Source organism: Conger conger, chromosome 7, assembly GCF_963514075.1.
Source record: "Conger conger chromosome 7, fConCon1.1, whole genome shotgun sequence".
NCBI classification, from domain to species: Eukaryota; Metazoa; Chordata; class Actinopteri; order Anguilliformes; family Congridae; genus Conger; species Conger conger.
In genome coordinates this window covers 56,540,400-56,561,001 of record NC_083766.1, presented here as the reverse complement: position 1 = coordinate 56,561,001, position 20,602 = coordinate 56,540,400, and the positions used below count along the sequence as shown (strand labels likewise).

The 20,602-nt window shown below is 43.6% G+C and overlaps 1 protein-coding gene across 5 annotated transcripts in view; it reads right to left on the bottom strand.

Moving 5' to 3' along the window:
• The window catches only part of LOC133134118 (cell adhesion molecule 2-like), a 416,600-nt gene that overhangs the window by 37,420 nt on the left and 358,578 nt on the right, over positions 1-20,602 (bottom strand). For 3 of the 5 annotated variants that reach the window (XM_061250545.1, XM_061250547.1, XM_061250546.1), the window contains 2 exons: positions 20,162-20,314; positions 14,363-14,500 (listed from right to left, as the gene is read on the bottom strand). In XM_061250545.1, the coding sequence (XP_061106529.1) occupies positions 14,363-14,500; positions 20,162-20,314 (291 nt within the window). Of the gene's footprint in view, positions 1-14,362; positions 14,501-19,847; positions 19,888-20,161; positions 20,315-20,602 lie in introns of those variants that run through there. The other 2 variants (XM_061250548.1, XM_061250549.1) reach the window with 1 other exon arrangement.

Sequence of the window (20,602 nt, the reverse complement as noted above, 5' to 3'; positions counted from 1 at the left end):
ACCACCTTGTGAGACCCCCCGGCAGCTGAATTTTCATCATTTCCTCCCCGGTTTAAAATTTTTATAAAAAGCCGACTTGTTATCCCGTGGCTAAATGGACACTTTAAATATAAGGAGAAAAAAAAGAAAAAAAAAACTAATTCCATCTGGGTTTATAAGAAGTCATACATTTGAAAATGGGTCTGATTTTTGGTTATTTGATTGCTCAGCGGGTACCTCTCACCGAAGTCGCCCCCCCCCCCCAGCATATGCACCCTAGCCCCCCCCGCGGTGAAACCCACAGCGCTGAATCTCCGTCCTACTGCTTCTCTCAAAATGACATGGCACACCTCCATTTTGTATTGTCCCATTATGCAGACCCCAGAGCTCTGGGAATTGTGCTGATTTTTATTGCTTTTTTTGGGTTTTTCTTCGCCGCTGCATTTGACGGGGTTCCCTACCCCCTCTCCCCCCCCCTCTCTCCCCCCCCCCCCCTCCGTTTTACCTGGGCGGAGAAGGAGAGGCGAGGCAGGCTTAAAGCGACGCCAGGAAAAGGCACTCTTCAGAACTGCAGCCCTGGCTCCGCACAAAGCAAGCCTCCCTCCGCGCCGAGATAACGCACGGCCATACGGCAGCCATCTTCCCAGATCCATTTTCAATTTCCCCCTGATCCTAGTCTCTCAAAAAGAGGGTAACAAGTGTAACTCTGTGTGTTTGTGCAAGAGAGAGAGAGAGAGTTAATATTCATGAAGGAAAGCCTTCAAAGATAACCTGTGTGTACGTACAGTAGATACCGAGATGAAAGAATAAAATAACCAAACGAAAAGCACCACAGACCGTAGAGGCGCCCACGGTGGTGGTGGGAGAAACCTGAATCCTAATCTCGGTTACGCACACCGTCCGCTGCGAGTCTCCTCAAAGCGGGACACAGTTTGCAGCAAACGGAAGCCGTTTCTCACACTCCTAATTTGGGGTTTTAAGGGCATAAGTCTGGGAGCGCTTTATGTCGGAGCGCTTTCCTGGTGTTCGGAGATAGCCGGAGCCACGCGGCCGCGGCGGGGAGGTGATTAGCGTTCCCGTTTACCGTGAGGCCGATCGGGATTTAAATGCGGGATTTTTTTTCCCACCTCAAACGGCCGGGATCCGGAAACGGCCGCGGAAACAAAGGCGACTGAGTGATTCCCGCCATCTTCTGAAAACGCCGACTGGAACGGGCTCGCACACCTAAGCGTGAAAGGGAATGTTTTTATTCTTTTTGAAATTCCAATCGGACACACGTATAATATCTGGGCCCTTACCGTGAATTCACGAGTAGATGGCAGGGGCGTTTCATTAATGAATAGATGTGCATTGTCAACAGGGTTTTCTTTTTTTACTCGGTGTCAAAGAGAAAGGTCACAGGGACACTGGCACCTGTTTACAGATTCAGCTGCCACTCTGACAATGATAAATATGACTCAGAGAACCAATACAAATGAGATTAAATACTAAAATGAACTATGCATCATACACTGCATATCAATTGGAACACTTTTAAAATGCCTTTGAAAGCACTGGCTACTTATCTGAATATCAACCCAGACAAGCCCTCAGATCTTCTTCAACAAATAATAGTGTTCTACAAAAGATGTGGGATGGTTCCTTTAATTTAAAGGAAGGCCACACATCATGGAATACCCTGCCCAGATAGATGAGACAGTCCCTTTCTGTAGTACCGTCTGAAGAGCCATCTTTTTAAAGATGACTTTAAGATGATTGTACTTTTATCTTTGGTGTTTACATTTCTTTGCTTTTACTCGTTTCGTAATAGACTGATTGTATGTTCTTTTATCATATTTTACTCATTTGTGATTTTGTATTTGTTTCCCAGTCTCCTGTTTGTTTATTTATTGATGCATTTTTATGAAGGATGCTAGAAATACATTATTCTATATCAGGCAGGGCTTGAGGGTTTGGGGAGAGAGAAAAGTTAAACTCATTATTCGATTAATTTGTTCATGGGTTCGGGATTGATGCCGTGTTGTGAAAACTTGGCGAGAAAGGGGCTCTCACTTTTCACTTCCACTCCAAGGTCAGGCTTCTAAGTCAGATCCATTTCGCAGCCGCAGTTATTTGTTGACATGTACCAAACCGGCTATGACTAGTTCTGTCACATGATTAACTGCTCGCTGCTAATGGCTCACGGCGACAGAGACATCAGAAGGACTTCAACTGAACTACATCCTGCAAAATGTTTTTACTGAGGGCTCAAACAAGAAGAAAGCATTCTTTACTAGGAGGAAAACCTTGTAGACACAACCGTAAAAAAAATACAATAAAAAAAGGCACCTTAAAACGAATGTTTATTTTTCTCTCTTTCTTTCGATCCCATCGACTGTGCACTTGAGATATTGGGTTTGGAGAAAGAGTGTAAAAGTATTAAATAAATGCTTTCGGGTTGTGTTTACAGACGGACCTGCTTTAGCAGGATTACACAGTCAGAGAACCTGAGCACCATGTAGCTGGTAGAGACAGCTCTGAGTGACACTACAGGCTGAACTCAGGGAGGGGGAGGGAGCTGTTTTCTCTTTCACACACATCCTCTATCTATCTATCTATCTATCTATCTATCTATCTATCTATCTATCTATCTACCTGTCTCTCTCTCTCTCTCTCTGCTTGTGGGGGTTGCCTGAATTTTTCTTTTGATATTCTATACTTTTGAATGTCCCAATAAAGGGATACAAATTGAACCTCTCTTTCTCTCTCTATTTCTCACTCTCTCTCAATCCCTCTACCACCCCCCCCCCTCATTCTTTATTTCTAGCTCTCTCTTAGATTCAGATATTGGCATAGAAATATGTGGCACCGTGTTGCCAAGGAAAATACATCCATACCTCCGTGTATTGTCTAAGCCACTTATTCCTGGTTAGGGTCACGGGGGGAGGAAGGTCACAGAAACCATTCACTCACAAATACCTACAGAAAGCTGGAGTAGGTAAGAGACATCACTTAAAAGAAAAGAAAAAATAAACAGATATAACAGCAGACAAAACGATCTCTCGCTCTCTCCGTCTGTCGCTTCCTCCCTTCTTCCCTCCCACCCATTCTTTTCCCCAGGATCACTCTCCTATCAGCATTAAAGGGTTTGCATGAAGCCAACTGACTCAGGGAAAGACGAAATGACACAGATAACAGCGTTCTTCACACTGCGATTTAACAGACTCGAGACACTCATCTTTCCCCGTGCGACTGAGGTCGCTATCAGTGCCCAAGCCGCCCATTGATATTAATTCTCGCAGAGAGAGCCTTAAGTATCCCCCTGGTGGCTCAGACAAGGCAAGATAAACTGGAGAGAAACATAAATGCAGACACTAACTATTTGAAATTTCAATTCAGATTTGGGCACACAGCCATGTTGTCTCTGGGACTGCATCCACGCAGGGGTAAATTCCTATTGATCCAAGGTGCTATTCCGAGATAATCAGTTTGCCTGTTCACAATGGAGCGTAACTAGGCTAGGAGAAGGCGCGGGGCCCGATGGAGTGAACAGATAGGGTTTCATGGCTTCCCTCGCAGATTAATCAAACAAAGGGCATTGTTAACATAAGCGCGTGGCAGCCTCAGCGATAATATCAAGTGCAATCCATTCAGCCCCGGCCCCTGCCCTTTTCTTTAAGAAAAATCTGAATTCAATAAGGACAAAAAATATGCTTAATGTTCATAACTGCACCGAGTTGGCAGACAATAGGAGCTGAAATCAAATATCCAGTAGGCTGCCTCGGTGATTGAGTATCTTTTTCTTTGCAGCCACATTCACTATTTGAATGGTTGGTGAAGTTTTTCCTTTTATTAAACAAAGGCTGATTTGTTTAACTTTTTACTTTAACACACACACTTTGCTATATGAATTTGCAAAAGTGAACAATATTAGTCTCATGAAAATGAAAATGCGAGTGCAACATTAACCAAACAAATCGATAATTAGTACTTACAGAAAGGTACTCTAGTCAGTACTACCTAAAAGAATATCCCAAAGGGAAATCCAAACAAAGAAAGAGAATAGCAAAAGGTCATCATGGTGTAGTCTGCAGAGGTCGGCTTTCAGTCGTTCTCAGAAGATTGGCAGGTGTCTGCTCTTCTAACCACATAGTGGGAAGCTTATACCACCACCAGGGGACCAGAACAGACAGGAGACTGGACCTGGAAATGCAGTCTCATAGGGTGGGGGTTGAGGCAAAAAAACAGAGATTCATTGCCAGTGAGTAGGGTCTGAAAATCTTTTGAAAATATAATGGAGATATAACTGTGGTCCCTTTGGCCACCTGGTGGGAGGAGATGACAGAACTAAGAGTATAGAGTCTAGCGACAAAAAGAGAGAGGACCAAGTACCGATCCCTGGGGCACACCTGGTGAGAGGTCATTAGCACTGAAAACCATGGAACCTGGAAGTGGCGACTGTTAAGGTTGAGCGGTTGAGGGCTGCTCTGCGGATCCTCGAGGTAGGCGGGGAAGACGGCAGGGGGCGGTGAGTCAACCGAGCGAGGCACCGCAGAGAGGTTAAGGGGGTTCGGCGTGAAGGAGAGAAACAGCCTTTGCTGAGTGGAGCTCCTTAACGACGGCATTGTTGAGCGGCTGGCCTTGAAGCCAGACTCCGAGGGTCTGGGCGGCCATTTCGAGAGAGGAAAGGAAAGGTCAAGGACTTCCAGGCCCCTCTGGTGCGATGAAGCACGCGCTCGGGGGAAATAAATGGCTGCCGTTTAGTTCTGAGCCCGACAGGAAGTCCTTCCCGGACGCTATGCGGAGTCCCGGGGCCGGTCTCTCACTGCCTGTGGTGTGCGCGGCATTTCAAGCGCACGGTCTCGTCACATCAATCACGCCGCCTCTACTGGACGCCGTGCGCCACTGTCAGGTCCTCTGCGGAAGCCATTCCGGTGGAAACTTATCTCCATCTCTTTAAAAAAAAACAAAAAAAACAGAGGTAATCGGAGATCGGCACTCGATGAGAGATGATCCCAGCGGCCGTTTGGCTTCCCGGAATTCACCGCGATCGTGTGACAAACGGACCACGACAAAACGGATGATGATGAAACCAGGGGGGTGGGGGGGGGGGGTCTGGCTGCGGTTACAGCCCAGGTGGCTGCTGGGAGATCTTTTTCTGGAACATTCTGGCACTCGCTTCAATCTGGAACAAATTTTACACAGGCCCGAGAGCTGTGATGACACGTTCCGAGGGGTCGGAAATGGCAGCTGTTCGGTGAGGTTTTACATCAGCGTCAAGTCGTTTGGGAAAAGGGTTGCCTAATTGCTACAGGCCTTTTAAGGCGTAGTCGGCTCTTGATTTGCCTGTTACGATTTGTGTGGGATCCATTTGCCTGTAAAACTGTCAAACTGCTAAAAAATGAAGCAGAGAGAACAGTGATCACACAGTAACAAAGGAATCACAAAACTATCGTAACTGATATCTAATATCTAAAATTGTGAAAAATAAGTAAATAAAAGAAAATGCAGATCAGAATTTGTAGCAGAAGTTGCATGTCTAGTGCACAGTTCTGTATTTACATTCCAGAGGCATCCAAAATAGCACTTATCCAGAATGTCCTTTCGGACAATAAAATGTTTATTGCCTCCCAGTCTTAATAGTTATTTTGGGAATATCCAGAAGGATATATGTCTGCCATGGGGGACATTTGGGGCTGAAATGAGACACCTCTCCACTGTTTAGCACTTTGAGTGGCTTGGCTGCGAGGGGCTGTGTATAAAAAAAATATTTTTGAAATATATGAACCTGAACTAAACATATTCATAGAGGGACAGACCCAGCGGCACTTTGTAACATTTAGCAATCGGGTAAATTGGCACGATATCCGCGGTCATAGACACAGTCCAGCGCGGGAGCCTTTTGAAGGTCCGTTTTAACGAACACACGCACCCTCTCCCCCCTTTGTTGGGCGTGTGGATTGGCTGGTTTTTTTTTGGCAGGCTGGGCAGCAGCTGACTTTGATGGGATTAGCGAGCACATCCTCTGGACAGGGCCAGGCTTAATGATCTGGCTGTGGATAGGCTGATGATATCACGCCCGCTGGCTTAGGTCCTCATCCCATAAGATGAATTACCGCGTCCAGAAAAAAAAAAAAGGGGGCATTCTGTGTCGGGTTTAGGGAGCCGTGTATCCCGCAAGCTGATCAGTTTTCTGTTCCGGTGGCATGGCCAAAAAAAACCCCCAGAAAAACCCAGAAAGCAGTTGAAACGCACTGGTGCATCAACGTCATGCATTTCTACACTGCAAAAAAGCGCTTTGTTAACTGTTTCTGGCAATCAGCGCTATTCTCTCTCAAGTAGAAAATATTAATTTGCTTTAAGTTACCGTTTGCTTGACAAGTGACTTTTTTTTTTTTTTTCACTGGCAAATCTTTAAATTAGTAAAACCGCCTCACCCCTCATTGGCAAAAAAAAGAAGTAGAAATAAGATTCCAAGTCTAAATATGCAGCTCTGGACTGCAGACAGAAGTGTCAGCTCGACGGCCGGGGGCAGTGCCCTGAAGGGGACCATCAGTGGGAGTGTGGTAACGGGCAGGCCCTGAAGGGGACCATCAGTGGGAGTGTGGTAACGGGCAGGCCCTGAAGGGGACCATCAGTGGGAGTGTGGTAAGGGGCAGGCCCTGAAGGGGACCATCAGTGGGAGTGTGGTAACGGGCAGGCCCTGAAGGGGACCATCAGTGGGAGTGTGGTAACGGGCAGGCCCTGAAGGGGACCATCAGTGGGAGTGTGGTAACGGGCAGGCCCTGAAGGGGACCATCAGTGGGAGTGTGGTAACGGGCAGGCCCTGAAGGGGACTATCAGTGGGAGTGTGGTAACGGGCAGGCCCTGAAGGGGACCATCAGTGGGAGTGTGGTAACGGGCAGGCCCTGAAGGGGACCATCAGTGGGAGTGTGGTAACGGGCAGTCATGGCGCGGGGTGACAGGGTAAAATTGAAGGGCTCGCGTGGAGCCAGGCCGCTGCAGCCGGCCAGCGGTTGGCGGGCGAGGCGGTTTAGAGCGTAGCGTTTAGAGCGGGCACGCCAGCCTCCGCGCGCGGGGCCAGGGGAGGGGGCGCCAGCTAAGCTCTCATTATCTGGGAAGAGGCTGAAGCAGCTGCTGTGAAGGGCCCTCGCAGGCCTGTCCGGCCGCCTGCCCGTCCAAAAATGAGCGGGGTGAGGTGGGGGGGGGGAAGTCACCTGCTTCTGAGCAAATGTCTGAGATGTGACCATGGTTACTGGAGAATTCACCTGGTCAACACAAAGCACGTTTGGAAAGAAATGGTTTTTTTGGGCGGGGGGGGGGGGGTCATTTATATATCTTATATAATATTTATATATCTTATATATATATATATATATATATATATATAAAAAAAATTTTGGTTTGCTTTTTTCCAATGTTTGGTGTATGATTCAAACCTTTTCCTCCTTTAAAAAAAAAAATCTAAATCTGTATAAAAAAATATACACTCACTGAGCACTTTATTAGTAACGACCTGTACACCAGCTTGTTAATGTTAATATTTAATCAGCCAATCATGTGGCAGCAACCACATGCATAAAAACATGCAGACATGGGTCAAGAGGTTCAGCTGTTTTTCAGACTAAATTCAGAAGAAATGTGATCTTGACTTTGACCATGGACTAATCGTTGGTGCCAGAGAGCATGGTGAATATCTCAGAAATTGCAGATCTCCTGTGATTTTCACTCACAACACTCTCTAGAGTTTGCATTGAATGGTGTGACAAACAAAAAACATCCAGTGAGCAGCAGTTCTGCGGGCAGAAACGCCTTGTTAATGAGGGAGGTCAGAGGAGAGGGGCCAGACTGGTGGAAGCTGACAGGAAGGTGACGGTAACGCAAATAGCCACACATTACAGCGGCACGCAGAAGAGCATCTCTGAACACACAACTCAACAAACCTCTTAAGACAAATAAGTCTAATAAATACCTAATAAAGTGCTCAATGAGTGTATATTTCCCAGGGGCTGGGGTCCAAACTTCACATTTTTGAAGTTGGAGGAAGATGTCTTAGGGGTGTTGAGAATGGATTATCAGGTGAGAAGCTTGCATCCAAAGTATGGAATTTTCTATCCGATTTTTTCGTTGCCAATTTATCACTTCAGTAGCACACCTACATCTTTCAGTGCTGGAGTATTCCGACAGAGGGTGTGGGGTTGCCATGGCGAAAAATTGAACCTCATTTTCTCCCTCATTGTAAATGCAATAAATAAATGAAATAAAATACATGTAAAAAAAAAAAATTGAAGGTAGCAAAATTTTCATTTAAAACTTCAATCTCCCCAAGAGAGCTGTCGGAAAATGCTTAGAAGCATATCTGGTTGAAAATGCGATTAAGGTGCATGTATTATTGATATCGAAATCATGGATCAGAAGCAGCACTGGAGATTACATTTTAATAGTTATTGATTGATTCTACCATATGTGTTATGTAATACACATGCATGCGGTTAATGTCACCAGAGATGGCCAGAGGTTACTGATTGGACCACTCATTGGATGACGTCATCAATCAGCACTCCAGAAGGCCTCCATTGCAAATGGAGCCAACACAATTTTTTGAGATCAAATCTTCCAGAATTTTTGGAGATCAAAAAAGTTCCAGCCTAGTGGCTAAGGTACAGTACTGTGCAAAAGTCTTAGGCACCTGTATAACTCTGTACAGATAAGATTCTTTCAAAAATAAATGTACTATACATTTTACATTACATTTGAGTAATGTGGCAGGATAGTTAAAAACTGAATCAAATCAATATGTTTTGTGATCACCCTGTCCTGTAGTTCTATAACACAATCAGCAGGGAGGTTGTTCCAAGCATGTTGGAGAACTTGCCACAGTTCTTCTGCAGACTTTGGTTAGCTCCTTGCTTCTGATCTCAGACAGCCTTGATCAATTTTATATGTAAAAAGTAGTCAATTGCTTACAGCAATATGTTACTTTTTTAAATGAAATACAAAAAGTAAAGTTAAATCTTTTGGAAAATGAATATTTGGAAATCTCAAATGTGCGCTTTTATACTAACACACACAAAAAAATAAACATATATATAATAAAGTTTAGGGTGCCTTCTGCACAGTACTGAACATGACTGGGACCCGGAAGGTTGGTGGTTCAAGCCCTGGTGGTTCAAATCCATGATAAGATCCAAACAGCAATTGGGACCTTGAGCAAGGCAGGATTACTGAGTTAGCTAGATAACCGCACTGATAAAACCTGGAACCCTCCCAAATCCAGATTGGAGTGCATGGGAGTGAAATTTGTAACAGGAAGGGCCAGGATTGAACACTGCTGAATTCTCTAGGGTCTTCTAGTAAGGTCTTAAATGTTGGCATACCGTGCATTCATGACTCAATCAGACCCTTCCATATACAATATCTCCACATCCTGTACATTATCTTAAGGAATGCCATCTGAGCTTTGGTTACCACAGTTGTGCGTATACACAAGGACAAATATGTGCCTGTATACTGGTGCTACATAGGAACGTTGAAAGTGGTTTGCTGGTTTTCTTTTGCGCACATTTCAGTTTCCGAGGTTGCTTTGTCCTCTGTCACTATGAGCGAGACCTCCAGCCTACTGAACCAGATATAAAGTTCACACTATTATCGAAAGAACAGTGGTAGCCACGCTAGGGACTGTATAGGGAACTTATGAAAATAATGAATTGTTATTTTGTGATATTTTGACTTTTTATAAACAATATGATTATTAAAGTGGAGTATAATCAGAGAGTATTAAGGCAGGAAATTGCAGATATATTTTCTCCCCCTTACAGGTATGACTGAACGGAAATCAGAAATGAACAGTCCAGGGGATAAATGGAGATCAATCAGTCACAACGCAAAATTGAAAATGGGGTAACTTGGGATCGTTTGGACCACAGAAAGTCATAATTACGAGAATGGGCAATTTGAGTTGTCTTGGATGATCATTTGCCTATAATCTAGAGCAAATTTATCACTGCGTCTTGAAGCATTCCACTACAAATCTTGGCAAGTTATTTCATGCACTAATACCTCCATGTGAGGAAGTACTTTCAAGTGACAAGGAATTTTTTTTCTTGAAACCAATTTTACACCTGACATCTATGGTTCTGTTCAAAGAACTGAGCTGAAATGCATACATTTTTCTTTTACATTTGGAGACGAAAATTATTTTGCCAATGTGAATTATTTGCCCTCTGTTTCCTGACAAACTAAGATACGACACCTTTCTCGGTAACTTCACTCGTTCCCCTCCCTAGAACCTTCCAGAAAGTCCTCGAAATGAGGTATAACTAAGAATTTTATAATTTCCCTGAGCCAATTTATTCCATTCAATACATTCTAATAGGGAGCCCAAAACCGTGATCCAGACATGAACAGATGAACAGACTTATTCAATGCTCGGCACTGAGAAGATATTGAAGATTAAATTGATGGTTAAAGTGAGCATTATATGGAAATAAAAAAAAACTCTAATATGTTGAGCACCATATGCCCCCCCCCCCCCCCCCCCCCCCATCCCCATTCCACATACGGACAGAGGCTTCTGTACCCCCCTGCACCCAAATATGTTTACTTGCCTTTTTCCCTTTCTACACAGATAGCATAGTAAATGCCCTGTGAAAGCTGAATTTAGTATAACACCAACCGCTTTCATTCTGCAAGACTCAAAATGTGTCGAGAGTAAAAATATGAAGGAATACAATTTTGGAATTTATACTTTGGTGTTGTTTACATTTCATTTAACAAGTTTGAAGATATTTATGGATGCCATCATAACACAAGCCTTACGTCTTCATATTTCTCATTTGTACATGTAGGTGTCTGCCTAATGCCTGTAATGCAGTGTGTTTTTGTAAGAATGAGCAGAAAATGTCTGTCAGTGCTTCAGTAGCAAGTTGCCCCCAGGTGTCCTCTTTGTGAATGCTGAGAAAGAGTGGGAACCAGCCGAGGAAACCGTGCCATATAACTTATTTGAAGAACATTTCTGTTAAACACATTTCAGGCTGTCAAAATATTGGAAAAAAAAACGTCACTCTCGCTTTCAAAATGCTGATCCGCTGCACACGTGACTCCCATCATGCATTGCTCGTCGTAGTGCATGTTAACTCTGCCTCGGGATTGAGCTCCACATTAAAAGCAGCTTTGGATTCGCATCCCTATGCGGTTAATGCCATCCTCTCAAGAACATACGTCAGCAGCGGACAGGTTCTTCAACAACAACAACAACAACAAAATGGCTTCTTGGACAGTGTGTGCTGAATGTGCCCTAGTGCCGTGTGATAATAAAAATTACAGCCAGTTAAGGCAGAGTACATTTCACCACAAGTCCACAAGTTTAAAAAAAAAAAGACCTTTATTATATTTTCTATTCCAGTCATCTTTATGGGTTTTAATGCTATTTGAAGTGTCTGACTCAAGTGCCCACCCCCTCTCCTACACAAATACAAAACAATATAGAGCATTTCTTTCATTGATTTCCCCTCCTTGAATTGGAAATGGAAATGGCTTCGACAGTCCCCTAGAAGAAGACTAGAAGGCATCTGCATTACTGTTAATTATCCAAATGGATACCTACTCATTTCCCGTCTCTCTCTGCCTCCAGGCGATTTCACCGCTAAGCAATTAGTAGATGAGCTGTACCACACTTTAAAAAAACTTTAATTTTGGTAAATTAATTTGTTAGACAATCACAAAGTACAGTTAAACCAACGGACATTATTATTCACAGCATTAAGCCACAGTTTAAAAACCCTGACAGACAGTGTGACAGCACAAAGCGATTGGCTTCGGATGCAGAAAAGAGCTCTATTTAAAGCAATGAGCTTATTTTATGCACCAAGCTGTTCTTTTGCATAAACAATCTCTTAATCGAGAAGGTGTGCAAAAAAAAGAAAAATCCACGGTCAAAAGGTCTGGCTGCTAATTCCCTTTCCATAAGCTTGCTTTCAGACAGGTGATTAAATCATGCAGATTAGGGAACTTTTGATGAACACAACAAAAAGGGTTGAAAAAGCAAATTAACGGCAGAGGTATGCATTCCAAGTGGCTAATTCTAATAGCATCGGCGTAGCAAGCTTTTCACCTACAAGCGTTCAAAGTAATTCAGGTATCTATGGCTACAGTCTCTGGCCTTGATTCAATCAGAATTTGTCCTTAAGGTTGACTTACAAAAAGCAAGTTTTACTTTTTCATTCACATCGACACTTTGGCGAGGTAATTGATTATCTCTGCACCCGCCAAACCACAGAAGAAGAAGCACTCCCTCGCTCGCTAACCCTCAGGTAATTGTTTCAAAATTAAGGACAAATGTTGACCGAATCCAAATCAGAAATCAAATCAATTTTATCCGTGTAAGCACAATTCACTATACAAACCTCGAGGCTTCGGCCCCCATCCCTGTCTATGTACACAGTTAACCAATTTTTTATTTTATTTCACCACATTAACATGCATTTGTATTCATTGCTTACATTGCCTGATTCATTATTTACTGATTTTATTTGGTTTGCAGATGCCCTCATCTCGAGTGCCATAAAATATGCGCAAGTTGTGTTTCTCATTTCTATACCCTGGGATCCTCTCTCAAGGGCAGAACCAGCTACAAACGTCTCGGATGGGATGTGAACCCATGGTCCACCGGGCCCCAAGACTAGCATTCGAGCAGCCGCAGTGAACCCATGTCCTTCAGCCTGTGTGAAGGCACTCTGCGTGAACTCATACGAGCAATAACAACATTCATATTCATCAGAGCCCGCAGTAGAGAACTAGGTCCTAGCCTTGGGAATTATTGCTCCAATACAGAGCGCTGGTCCTGTCTATTTGTGTGTCTGCCATTTGCAATTTGCCTGGTTTGCTCTGGTATAACTTCTGAAGGTCATATTGGATGTAGTCCCAGACTCGTAGACGTGTGGCCTTAATAAATACGTTTCATTCCACATTACTTCCCTTCTCAATAAGTGTTTGTGAATTAACTGTTTGCAATGTTACATTTTCTTGATTGATGACAGAGGAACATTGAATGTTGATGACATCCAGGGCATAGCTATTTACAAATCGACACAAATATCTAACCAGTGTGTCCACTAATATAAGAAAACTTGCCTGATTTGATGAGCAGAAATCTTACCATCAATACTTGTACTTTTATCAAGAGAAGTTATTAACTTCAGTTGTAAAGTAGTGGAGGCCAAGGAGCCTTATTTTGCTACAAAAACAGGCCCAACTTCCCAGAGACACCTATGACTTCTTGTTCCGATAAAAAAGCTGTTATCTATCATTCCATTAATCTCTTAAAAAGGGATGATTTCGTCCGGGCTAACATGACACGGGCCAAATCCCAGAGAATACAAAGGTAGAGCGTCGGGTTTTTATCCTAGCTGTTAAATGAATCTCGCAGGACTTAGATCTCAAACCTTAATCTACGTAATTAATTCCAGCAAGAACGTGAGCAATTCGTTCCATTCCCCATCTGGCCTGAAGCCTGTCTCCAAGGTCGGAACTCCTCGCTGGGCACCATACGCTCCCTCGTGTTCATCAAATAACCATCTATCCAGGAAAAGATCCTGGCGTCATTTTACTTTGGAGCAAATCTGGGTTTTTCCTCTGGTATCTTAGAAGACCAAAGGTATCCTAAATAAATCCTTATTGGTAATCGGTGCAAATAACATTGATCAAGCCAGAGCAGCAGAGCACAGAGACAGACATGCACTGTTGCTTACTTATTAGCAGTTGATGGGAAAAGTACATTAATAAATACCTCACTGAGTGTATGGCTAGACTTATTGGTCTTCTGCTGCTGTAGCCTATCCACTTAGATATTTGACACGTTGCGTGTTCAGAGACGCTCTCCTGCATACTACTGTTGTAACGCGTGGTTATTTGCATTATGAACATCTCGCAATTTTTTATTACTATTTCGCTTCAGAAACAGAATTTGGGAAGGTCATTTCGGTGATTACTGGACTTGGTATTCCTGAAGAAACATAGTCGAAAGTGGCATTTAGTTATAAGTAAAAGTTCGGGGCGAACAGCGATCTAATCCCGGCCCGGATAGATCCCGTTCAGTGAACAGTTAGTATGTATTTTATTTTTAGCTCTCTTTGGTTTTGTTAATTTAATTGATTTGGCAACACCCAGGTCCCTTGGCCTCGTACCCCATGTGTCTTTGTCTTGTGAGTTTTTGTTTGAAAACTGTAAATAGCACCGCCACTGTAAATTCTTGTAAATACACTTATTGCACCTCAAACCTGGTTTGTTCGATCCTTTTCACTCCAATAGCGCTCAAATACATCCTCCCGGTCATTTTTATTTCATTATAATTTTGTTGCGTACTCCCTCCTACCCCTGGACGCCTGAGAACGTAACAGTCCCGTACCTTTGATCTCCTTCTCGTTCCTGAACCACCTGATGTCGGCGGCGGGCTTGCTGCCGTAGGTGACGCAGGTGAGCGTGATGTGCTCCCCTTCCACCGCCGGCTTCGGGAGCCCGTCGATCTCCGGCTTCTCCGGAACGCCTGCGCGGGAAAAAAAAACAAAAAAACATCCGCTCCGGGATCAACATCCTGTCCGCAAACACGCGAGGCTTCGCGCAACGTCTGCATGAATAAACATCACCTTTACTACGTGCAAACACAGCCGCGGCGCTTTTCGTTACGGCGTGCACATCGATTCGCTGGGAAGAAAGGGGAAGGGAATGGGGCCGAACGTTCAAATCCCGGGAGGGTGCAACCCAAGTGATTTTAACCAGAATTGCTTGTATAAAAATACAGTATAGAGCTTTGAAATGGATGACCTATAAGCCCTTCTGGATAAGGGTATCTGAGAAGCAAAGGCCTGGTGGTGTTTCTATGGCAATGAATGCATGCTGTACACTTTCAGAAAAAAATGGTTCCAAAAGGAGCACTGTGATTCCATCGGTGAACCAAAGAGTTTGTCAGGCAAAATCTCTGTCTTGAAGCTTTCACACCTCTATGGAGAAAAAAGCCAAAGAACCCTTTTTCTGACAGTGTATACAGTACATGTAACAAATACAATCTCTAAAAATGTGTCAACCTGTCCTCTCCTTGTCTAGTAACAATCTTTATATAGAAGCAGTGTGGCCAGAGAAGAGTGTGGGTAATGCAGCTGAAAGACCACTATTGGTTGGCATGAACTGTCAGCACAATATCTGTCCTGTCTGCTTTGTCTTACAAGCAAAAGCAAGTGCGTTTTTAAGTCACGAAGAAGAAGAAGAAGAAGAAGAAGAAGAAGAAGAAACATTTGCTTGTGAAGTTTATTTTCAATTATATTTTGTGTGTGTACGAAAGTCTAAGAAAAGTGATAAATTCTCTGAAGCAATGTTACATCCGAGTCCATTCTATGAAACTGCATCTCCATGCAAAATTTAGTCCTTATTCCATCATCTCAAGATTGGTGTCAAGCACAGAGCCCACGAAACGCAAATCATGACAAGTGACAAAAATCAGGCGGTTTTTTTGTAATCAATGTTCCCAGTCTGACAGCAGACAGTTCTCAAATTTGCATCTCCCTGACATTAACCATCTGGCGACTCAGATACAAGTGCTAAAAATGTCTCTCTTAAATGTGCTGACAACCACTCTCAATGGTTACACAATTTGATAAATGTCACCATTTGTTACGGGTGACTGAGTGGTTTAAGAAAACACACACTGAGCGGTGGCTTACCGCGGGAGGCTGTAAGGGAAAACATTGCAACACTGATAAAAAGTCCTGTCTGAAACGGATACGCTTGGATACATTTATAAAATAAAATAAATAAAAAATTAGTTTGTAATTTCAAGAAAAACAAAACCTTGCACAACGTCTACAAATGGTTATGGGCAAAGTGAGTTATGAAGAAATTGATGACATGCTCCTTAAACAAACAAGTTTTTAAATGCTTTAGCTGATGGCCTCTGTGACTAGACCTTTCTTTATTTTTTGATTTTCTGGATGTTCTGAAAGCTTTGAATAGCACAGGTAGGGGCGGCCTGTCGCCCAGTGGCTAAGGTACATGACTGGGGCCAGAAAGATTGGTGGTTCAAGCCCCGGTGTAGCCGCAATAAGATCCCTTCCAATACGGAAGGAAGTGCCCTTCCCTCTTTATCACAGAAGACAGGCCAGGCGAGGAGATTTGGACGAGGAGATAACGAGTCGTCAAGATGCAAAGGCGCTTAGCGTAGCCGCTTTAGCATCGCAATCGCTCATGACCTATCACCCCCCCCTTCCTCGTTCTCACTCGCTGGGGCTTCTAAGACGCGCTTTCAAAGACGAGTCAAGTGCGTGAAAAGGTTAACACGGCATATCCTGACATATTAGATCGACGAGAGAGACTGCCAGCTGACAAACACACCGCGTGGTCGGGGAGGGAGGAGTTTTTGAAGACAAAGGTCACGTTTTCCGAGCTGCCACGCGCTAATTGACATTCCCCCGGAACGTGACGGAGAAGCAGTGGAAAAACGGGGGGGGGGGGGGGGGGGAAATGAAAAAGAAGATACGCTGTCTGTTCACGCCGGACAGGGAACACCCTGTTGTTTCTTTCCCCCTGTCCAACCCTTGCCGACTCTTGGCCGGTAACAATGGCGAATAATTAGTACCCTTTAAGGTCTTCCCGGGTGTTCGTTGAGGCGTCTGAAGGATTCGGCGAGGGTACGCGACTTTACGCGGATTTCATCAGCCGCGCAGGACGCAGCACGGCGGAGACAAGCTCGAGCGGGGATCGATAAAAACATTACTCAGGAAAATGAGATATCGGTTTCCCTTTGAATGAAGGAAGAGAGATAATAAATTGGCCATTTGACTCCATTAGCATATCCCTGCTGAGTCGCGCCGATCAACAAGAAACAAAATGGCCGACGCCGTTAACAAGTTAACTGCTTAAGATGGTCGAGATCATCTCGCACCAAATCACTGTGGAAGTCATTTAAGGGACGGGGCAACTGTGCAGTCATTCCGTATGAATACCTGCACAGGACCAATTGCTTCCTTCTTTTGTACATTAATTTGTGTTCTGGTTCAATTTCAGTCCTTATTAATCTGCCAAAGAAATATGAGTGAAAGAAAAAAGAAAATCCAAGCCGTTTTTAGAAGATATGTATTAAACTAAATTATTTTTCTAAATGACAGTGTAATAATTTCCCCCTGGTGCCAATTTGTAAGGGACATATTGCAAAATGTTCATTGTTAAATCAAATCTGATAGAATACATTTGAGCTCATTTGGACTCGGTTCGGGTTGAATTAACACCGAAACTTTAACTGTGTGGAGGATAATAACACAGCCCTGTCAGCCTCAATGAGATGACTGTCTAATGAGGAAACTTCATTTTTAAGTGTTTCTTAATACTTTTTTCTGAATTGAATTCTGAATCAACCGTGCTGGAGCTAGAGGAGAGCGCAGGTGCCGAAATGACCAGCAGGGGTCACTGTTGAGCGGAAAAACACGGCCAGATGCTAATTTTGCGTTACCTTGCAGGGCTATAGGCCATAATCAGCATTGGCACAGTCTGGGCAGCTAGAGGGCAAGACTGGGATCCAGAAGGTTGGTGGTTCAAGCCTCGGTGTAGCCACAGTAAGATCTCAGCAGCAGTTGGACCCTTGAGCAAGACCACATTGCTCCGGAGGGGATTGGCCCCCTGCTTAGTCTAATCAGCTGTAAGTCACTTCGGATAAAAGCATCAGCTAAACAGCGGTGATGCAATGTATGTAGTGATACGAGACTGTGGGGTTCATCCACACTGGAACAGGATAAATCCCCCAGAAGCCCAAATAAGGACACTTCTGAATAGTTAGGGACAGATATTCAGTGCTGAAGCAATCAATGATCACACTAAATTTGGCATTTAGTGAATGGCCTTATCCATAGCAACTGACTTTTTTTTTTTTTTTTGCTGTCTGTTTTTTTCTCTGCACACTTTCCTCAGATGGAAATTTAACTGAAGCAACACAAGTTAAAGGATAACACCAGTAATTAGCATTTTGGTTTTGGCATATTCATATCATACGTTGAGGATACTGAAATAAATGAAAAGTTATCCTTTAAGTACATTGCTCACAGGTACAACGACAGCACCCCAGATCATAATCTAACCCACAACCTTTGAAACACAAGCCCAGTCCACTAATCAGACGACAGAACTACCCACAGTGCTTTCCCGGTGTTACCTGTCTGACACCTGGACCCGTTCCTTTCTTCCACAGGGCCTGTTTGTACATTTTGTACTGTGTCTAGAGCTATGGAAATTCTAGTCAAAAATAAATGTGACCAAAAGGTGAAATGGCTTTGACGGTGACAAAAACAACAACAACAGTAACAAAAAAAAGGCAGTTCTTTATGAGCACTGCACACAGTAATGGGGAAACACGTGGCTTTATATTGCCCAATATAATTGCCTTGTGACCACAGTGAACTGGTTTTCATTTCCTGTTCACTAGCTGACAGAAACAGGCCACTAATGGCCATAATGGGCTATGTCAAATCATTAAAATCAGAGGAGCTAATACGCCCGATAATTAAATTAGGGACGAGAGATGAGGTCATCATGTTTTCCATTTTTATTTCAATAAAAACAAACGTGTGGGTAATAGAGGGTGGCATTACGCTCCCTCTCCCGGCTTGTTAAAATATTACATAAATCTTGAAAAAAAAAATATACGAACGCATATTCCTGCAGTACAAATGGTTGAAATGAGACTAATTAAATCTTCTGGTGACATTTTTAAAGCGTAACACTCACACTAATGTGTTATAATGTACAGCGTATCAACACGGGACCTGACGCTGAGAGGTGTTGGCTTCTCTGGGAAGGCGGTGGGGTTTTTGAAAAAGTCGTTACCTTGCCTCGACCGAGCTGAGATTCAACCGTTGCTGCGATACTGAGAACAAAAAGGCAGCGAGTGTCGCACAAAACAATTAGGGCACCTTCACGCACCGACCCATCCGAAATGGAGAGCCTTTTTACCTTTTTCACCGGTGCGTCTGCAGATTTTTAACTATTCAGAAGCTCCACTGCCCTTCCAGCAAACAAGGGAATGGTGAAATTATAGTCAAGAGGTCTCAGTGAAAAGATGCCCTTTCTCTTTCCTCAAACCAAGTTTTCTCCATTTGCGTGTGACATGTTCCTTTTGATAAAAGTCGTGAATAAGTGCACTGGTTCTCTCCTGGAAGGCAAACAATGTTCACTTCAGATGAAATCGCCTCCCTCCCGTTTCCCTGTTGCCATTAATAGATTCTCGAAGCTCTCCGAATGAAAGGGATGTGTTTGGCCAACAGAAAGCACTTTGCTTATAGGACACTTACTGAAAGGTGCACTGAGAATGGCACAAAAGGCTTTTAAGGTCCTTAATTTTGACTTTGCGAGTAAATGCGATTGTTAAATGTTTCTTCACGAACTCACTTTGAATGAGTTTGTTGAATGGGTGCTGAACACACGAGAAGAAAAAAATAACAACCATCGCTTTTAATTGTTCAGAAAGTGTCCTTGTCACAGCTAAGGGCACATTGATTGAGTCCAAGCAAGTTCTAACAAGAGAAAAGCACGTCTTTCTTAAAAAAAACTTTCTCCTAATGTCCGTATAATTTGCAGCTGCCCGTTGTAAACTGGTTCCTTTAAAAGGGTTTGCTACGCTCTCAATGCTGTGTAGATGGAATAACTGGTGAAAGGCATATCTGCTACCTCAATTTTTACAAAAAAATCACAGATAAAAAAGTGGTACTTACATAGCACTGATAGTCATTGATTAGTTGATTGACTGATTGGTAGGCCTTGGTGGTCTTGACGGGCATGGTGAAGAGGGAGCAGGTGTAACTGATTGGTTGATTGATAACGTGTGTGATTGATTGATTGATTGACGGACAGCTTACCCAGCACGGTGAGGTAGGCCTTGGTGGTCTTGACGGGCATGGTGAACAGGGAGCAGGTGTAAGTGATTGAATAATTGATTGTGTGTGTGATTGATTGGTTTATTGAAGGTGCGTGTGATTGATTGATTGATTGATTGATTGATTGATGAACAGCTTACCCAGCACGGTGAGGTAGGCCTTGGTGATCTTGACGGGCATGGTGAAGAGGGAGCAGGTGTAAGTGATTGAATGATTAATTGTGTGTGTGTGATTGATTGGTTTATTGATTGTGCGTGTGATTGATTGATTGATTGATTGATTGACGGACAGCTTACCCAGCACGGTGAGGTAGGCCTTGGTGGTCTTGACGGGCATGGTGAAGAGGGAGCAGGTGTACTGGCCCTCGTCCGTTAGAGACACCTCGCTGATGCTGATGGTCAGCTCCTGCCAGGAGGCCCGGATCAGCTCGATCCGGTTGTCCCTCAGAGCTGGGGAGGAGGGGGGGGGGACACATGGTTATCCCTCATTACTGTACCCCCCCACGCTGAGACACCCCACCCCCACCCCCAATCATCTCACTCAGGTTCACTCTTAATCTCATCACAACACTTCACTGCAAAAAACACACTAAGTCTTATCTTATTTCTATTGCTTTTTTATTTAAAAAAAAAGACTAAATATTACAAATGAGGTGATTGCTTTCCTCATTTCAAGATTTGCCAATGGGGTAAGAACATTCCACTTGTCAAGACTTAAAACAAGCTAATATTATCTAC